This window comes from Trichoderma evansii (assembly GCF_050947405.1).
Source record: "Trichoderma evansii strain SZMC 28006 chromosome Unknown GGI43scaffold_66, whole genome shotgun sequence".
NCBI lineage: Eukaryota > Fungi > Ascomycota > Sordariomycetes > Hypocreales > Hypocreaceae > Trichoderma > Trichoderma evansii.
Window position 1 is genome coordinate 2,413 of NW_028145140.1, and position 5,740 is coordinate 8,152.

The following is a 5,740-nucleotide window of genomic DNA, read 5'->3' on the forward strand; positions in this document are numbered from 1 at the left end:
AACCAAACGCATACGCTCTTTACAAACTAAATTGCATTTAACACTGTAACCTAGCCGCCATAAGAAACTTACTTAGTGTAGCCTTATTAGCTGTTTCCATGGCTGTCCAGGATTTATATTTTAAAGCAATACTTAAACCTAAACTATCTTTTAAAACTAAAATCTTTTTAAATAAAAACTTAAATAGTTTTATATATTAAATAAGTTAATAATTTAATATTAATATTTTTATACCTTAATTTATTATTTTAATAATTATAAAAAATAATATTATTATATTTATAAGCTTATATTTAAAATTTAATTTTTTTATATATAAATTTAATTTATTATTACAACCCGATCCTTATGGTTGCAATAACAGGCCTACAGGGTAGGACTTATCAGATTAATAAAGGACCGATAATCTAATTAGGATAAGCTTGATGAGATCGACTTACAAGCTACACGAGCTTATAAGCTTACACGCTTGTCCAGCTCGTCTTGCGAGCCTGATAAGCTGTAAGAATTATAAAAGCCTAACTAGATATATAAGTTCAGTCTTTACTCATTTAAATAACTTAAATAGCCAGTTGTTAACACACTAATTATAATATAATTAAAGTGCGACTTACTAAGTCTTATTAACCTCAGTGGTGACTAATTGTTATTACTTGTTACTATTACCTATAAATCCCCTAACCTATCCGCTAATATAAACCTAGACCTCAGGTTTATCCCTTAGGAATCCCTTTATATTACTAATCCTTTTAGGAATTTAGTGACTAGGTTATCATATTTATTTATTTATAAGATTAAGCAGCTATTTTTTATAATTTTTTTTTTACTTTTTATAATAGTAAGTATATATAATATAAATAATTAATATCTTGTAGTATAATTATTAATACCTTTAACTTTAATAATATTATAATTAATAAAAAGAAAAATATAATTACTATTAAAACTAATATATTAGCTAAGAATTTAATATAAAATTTTTTTAATAATAATAGCTTTTATAATAAGTAAATTTTTTTAATATAATTTTTTTATAAAAAGTATTAATTAGTATTTTAATTAGCTATACCTAGTATAAATAATATTAATATTATATTAATATTTAATTTAACTAGTATAATAATCTATTATATTATTAAGCCTAACAGGGTAAAAGATTAGGCTAATAATTACTATTATAGCAATTACTATAACAGAACTAACTGTTTATAAGGGATTTAACTGTTATAATAAACCAGGTTATAACACAATTCTCTCTCCCTCCAGGGCTTATCCTCAAGCCCTATAGCTCTCTAAGATAGTGAAGCAAAGCTATCCTTAGCAGCAGCTCTTAAAATAACAGCTGTTTTAACCCCCAAGGCACTACCTAAACGCTCCCTGTAGCGCTAACTATAAGCCTTGTTAGCAGCTAAGGGTTATCTAGTCTTGCTGCTAATAATAAGCTAGAATTAAACCCTGGGCCACCGGCTTCTAATAATTATTATATAATAATCTGTTATATTATTAAGCTAAACAAGGTAAAAGATTAGGCTAATAATTACTATTATAGTAATTACTGTAATAGAATTAACTGTTTATAAGGGATTTAACTATTATAATAAACCAGGTTATAATAACTAGCTTATTAAATATATTTTATATAATAAAATAAGTTTAAATATTATTATTTTAATATAAATAATACTTGCTAATAATTAACTTATTATTATTTTAAAAAAAAAATTAAACTTGTTTTAAATAATTTAAAATACTAGAATTTTTATAAAATTTATTATAAAAATATTAATTTTAACTTTTTTTTTTAAATTATTTAACTTATAAAAAAATATAAAAAATATAATTTATTTAACTAGTATCTTTTATAAGCTTTTATTTTTAAAAAATATAATAGCTGTATATAATATAATTATTTATAAAAACGCTTAAATAAAAAACTTAATTTAATTAAACTTAATAAAATAAATATAATTAAATTATTATTTTAATTTTAATAATTTATTTAAATTTTAATAAAATATATAAATTTTATAAGGTTTTATTTATTATACTTAATTTAAATATATTATATATATATTATAATTTTATAAATATAAATATTAATACTAATATAATTATTTTTAAAAATAATAATAATTACAAGCTTTTTAATAGTATTTATATAATAAAAAAACTTTTATTATTATTAAATATTTAAAATATAATTAAAGTTTTTAAAAAAAATATATAAAAAAGTTTTAAGTTATATTATACATATAATTAGTTTTTATTTTAGTAAAATATTAACTCCACTAAGTATAAAATACCTAGGAACTATAATTATATATACTAACTGCCTTATTAATTTATTAAGTCCTTACCTGAATTATACTTCCCTGAAAACCTCTGATATTCTTTTACTAATTAAGCTTATTCAGTAAGTTCTTTACTTAGTTCCTGAATTATAAGAATATAAAAGTAGTATTAGAATTAATAAAGAAAAGAATGGATACTTATTTAGTAAATTAACTATTACAGCGCTATGTTACAACCCGACTCTTATGGTCGCAATAATGGGCTTACAGGGTAGGCAGGAACGGATTAAAGTAGGACCGTTCCTCCAATCAAGTACTACTCGACGCACTCGACCATCGAGTACGTCGAGAACGGATATCCAACTGGATATATAAGTTCAGATTCTCTACCTTCATTGGAATAACTTAGATAGCCAGTTGTTAACACACTAATCACAATACGATTGAAGTGCGATTCACTAAGTCCTATTGACCTCAGTGGTGACTGATTATATTACCTTGCCCGAAGATCCCCTAACCGCTCCGCCAACATAAACCTAGACCTCAGGTTTGTCCCTTGGGAACCTCTCTGTATTACTAATCCAATTTAGGAATCTAGTGACCAGGTCGTCACACGCTACTAATTCTTTTTTTAATAAGACCGCTTTTTTATATACGGCTTAAAACAGAACCTTAATAGGCTTTATGCCCTTAAGGTAAAATATAATCCTTACAGGCGCTTTACAGACCTTTTCTTATATTTATAAATTTATTTCAATCAGATCCTTGCAACGCTCCCTGCGGGTTAGGAAGGAAGCGGAAGCAAGATAGTTAATCCGGGCTTTGTCCAGATTGATAGGATATAAAGAGAATGAGATTCTTTTTATTAGATAGGAAATTCACACACGTTCTTTACATAAAATGATGCCCAGGCTGGTACCATGGCCTCGTTTCTAATGTAATAGGGTCGTACCAGCCAGATCAAATGATTCCGTAGCGTGTTCTCGTTCTGTGATCTTAATAGCGGTATGACGAGCTGGGTTTTCATGGATGTGTTAGTATGAGTATGAGCCAGTCAGAGGTGTGTTCCTGACTTATCAACAAAGTAACTGTTATATAAAATATAAAGTCGAGTTATTTAAATAAGTTTTATTTTACGCTTCTTGTAATTCATCAGTAAGTGAGTCAACTTATAGCGTATTCGAGTGTTGGTTTTGTGTTAGGTGATTAATTACATTCCCTTGCTCTTGATCAACCGGTGTCCCTGTCGGCATAAGTAATAGAGTATCTTTAGTAGACAAGCTAGGACCCGGCTCTCTGGTATTATCATCCATTATCCTGGGCAGTGGCACTGCTGGGTCAGATGATTTGTCTGACGACTCTGGCGCCCTTTTCCCAATTTCAAATGTATGCAACCATTTTGGCCAACGCCACTCTAATCCATCGGCCAAGCCGTCTAAGAGAATGTTAGTTTTCTAAATGTCATGGAACTTCTGCATGTCAATGTAACTGACGGTACTCTAAGTAAACAACCTCAATTAAGGTGCCAAACCAAGTGGTAAGTCCTACTACCTGCCCAAATCCCCACGACTTGAAGTCGACATATGGAGAATGGTAAAGTATTGCCGAAAAGAAGTAGAATTCAATGATAAGACAGGTAATAATAATCGAAGTGGCTAAGGAATGACAGAAAATTTTGGTAAGGCGTTGGATGAGATCCATGTGCTGTTCGCGGCCTATGAGATACCTTGCAAGCCATTTATTCACCATAGTCCATGTAGAAGTTTGATCAGTCAAAACTTTCCACAGAACTAGGGATACAACAAGTATATCCAGAATAATAACGATTGCGAGAATAAATGTCCCATCGCTGTTGAAGTCGCTTCCTGCATTATTGGGTCCAATGTCCGAACATATTAACATGGGACCTATATATCCACATGCTGTTGGCCAAGCACCTCCCTGTGCAGCTCCTTTTTCCGAGGGAAATACGTTCTGGATCAGATAACCTCCCGTCGCAGAAGATAAAACAACGCTAATAAGTGAAATGGTAATTATGTACCACGATCTTTTGCCAAACATCATCAACGTGTAGAGCGTCAAAACAACGGGAATAAGGCCATCCAAGCAGACGAGGAAGAGAAAGTTTTGATCAATAACTGTCGTTGAGGCAAAATCGGACACGATTAAGACAAGAGACGCAATCTGCAGAGCAATGGCAAAGTAACATTGAGCCTTATGGAATTCAGCAAGAGTCGAATTGATGATCGCCGCATGCTTTTTAGCTCGATCTACTATGGTTGCATGGTGTTCACACTTGAGTTTCTCATTCTGTGATCCTCCAATCTTCAAAGACGCTCCCTTGTAGCTATGCCAATGAATGACGATACCAAGGATAGCCAGGGCACAGGCACCAGCAAGGGCGATGATGCTCTGAATAAGATATGAAAGGAGAACCTAGGCACGTACACATCCTATATTAGCTAATAAGGCCTCATATACGGTAATAGATATTTTGTGTTACGTACCCCAATTCCTGCAATATCAGCATTGACGCCTTGAACGTCTATCGAACATAACAGCTGATAGCAATCAGCAACGCCTTGGGCTGATAATTGGTAATTGTCAGTCAGCAAGTTGCCGACATCGCAAACATCACTTCCAGCGCAGTCGGATTGAGAGGTGCAATATGTAACCAAGCAGGTTGAATAGTCCGATAAGAGCTTTTTTGACAAATAATTTTTGTATTCTTTCGACGCTGAGAAGCCAATATCTGTTAAGTTGGCCGGCAGAGTTTTTTCTTCAACGCCGCGAGTGACGTTATTGTAAAGTAGGCAGCCAAGAAAATAGCCATAACCTACGAACGGATTACCCTGCCATTGGCAGGCCTCGGTCCAGTTGGATACATCGCCTCCTGGTGTTGAGTATATCGATCCATGGAATTGGCCTTGTATTGCTGGAGATGATAAAAAGTCGAATATATGAGTAGAGGCGTCGGGGGCAGTAAAGAAGTAATGTGGAATCTTAAAATCTGGCACTCCCTTAAAGCTTGCGACGTCAACTCCCATATTGAAAACAACACCAGTTTGGCGTAATATCAAAATGAGTTGATAAGGAAACAGCTTTTACTAGTATTCTACTATTTAAGAGAGTCATTAGCCAGAGCTTTTACCATACTCTTTATATAAGTATAGCGTAGCTACAGCTTTTGCTCCAACTTCACCCAGTTTGTGAAGCTGAGAATCTCAGCTGAGCCCAGTGAGGCTGTGTTTAGTGCGCTAGTAAGGATATGAATCCTTCCGACCGATGCATGCTAGGACAGAGTAGTGGCAAAAGTCATGGTGTATCAGTAACTAAGCGAGACATCTTCACTCACACATCTTCAAATCAAGTGTTTTCCGCTTTGCTGTCCCTATAAGGACTGCCTAACTATGCTCGATCACACCAAGCATTATGCAAACCACGTGGCG

At 32.5% G+C, this 5,740-nt stretch overlaps 1 protein-coding gene across 1 annotated transcript; it reads right to left on the bottom strand.

The window, feature by feature from the left end:
* Positions 1–3,705: 3,705 nt before the first annotated feature.
* Positions 3,706–5,466, bottom strand: GGI43DRAFT_433391 (uncharacterized protein; the record flags this gene model as incomplete). The annotated part of the gene is made up of 3 exons (XM_083209743.1): positions 4,799–5,466; positions 4,038–4,727; positions 3,706–3,726 (listed from the first exon to the last, which is right to left on the bottom strand). Exons 1-3 carry the CDS (start codon positions 5,336–5,338, stop codon positions 3,706–3,708), a joined length of 1,251 nt encoding a protein of 416 aa, XP_083054929.1. The 5' UTR covers positions 5,339–5,466.
* Positions 5,467–5,740: the final 274 nt, after the last annotated feature.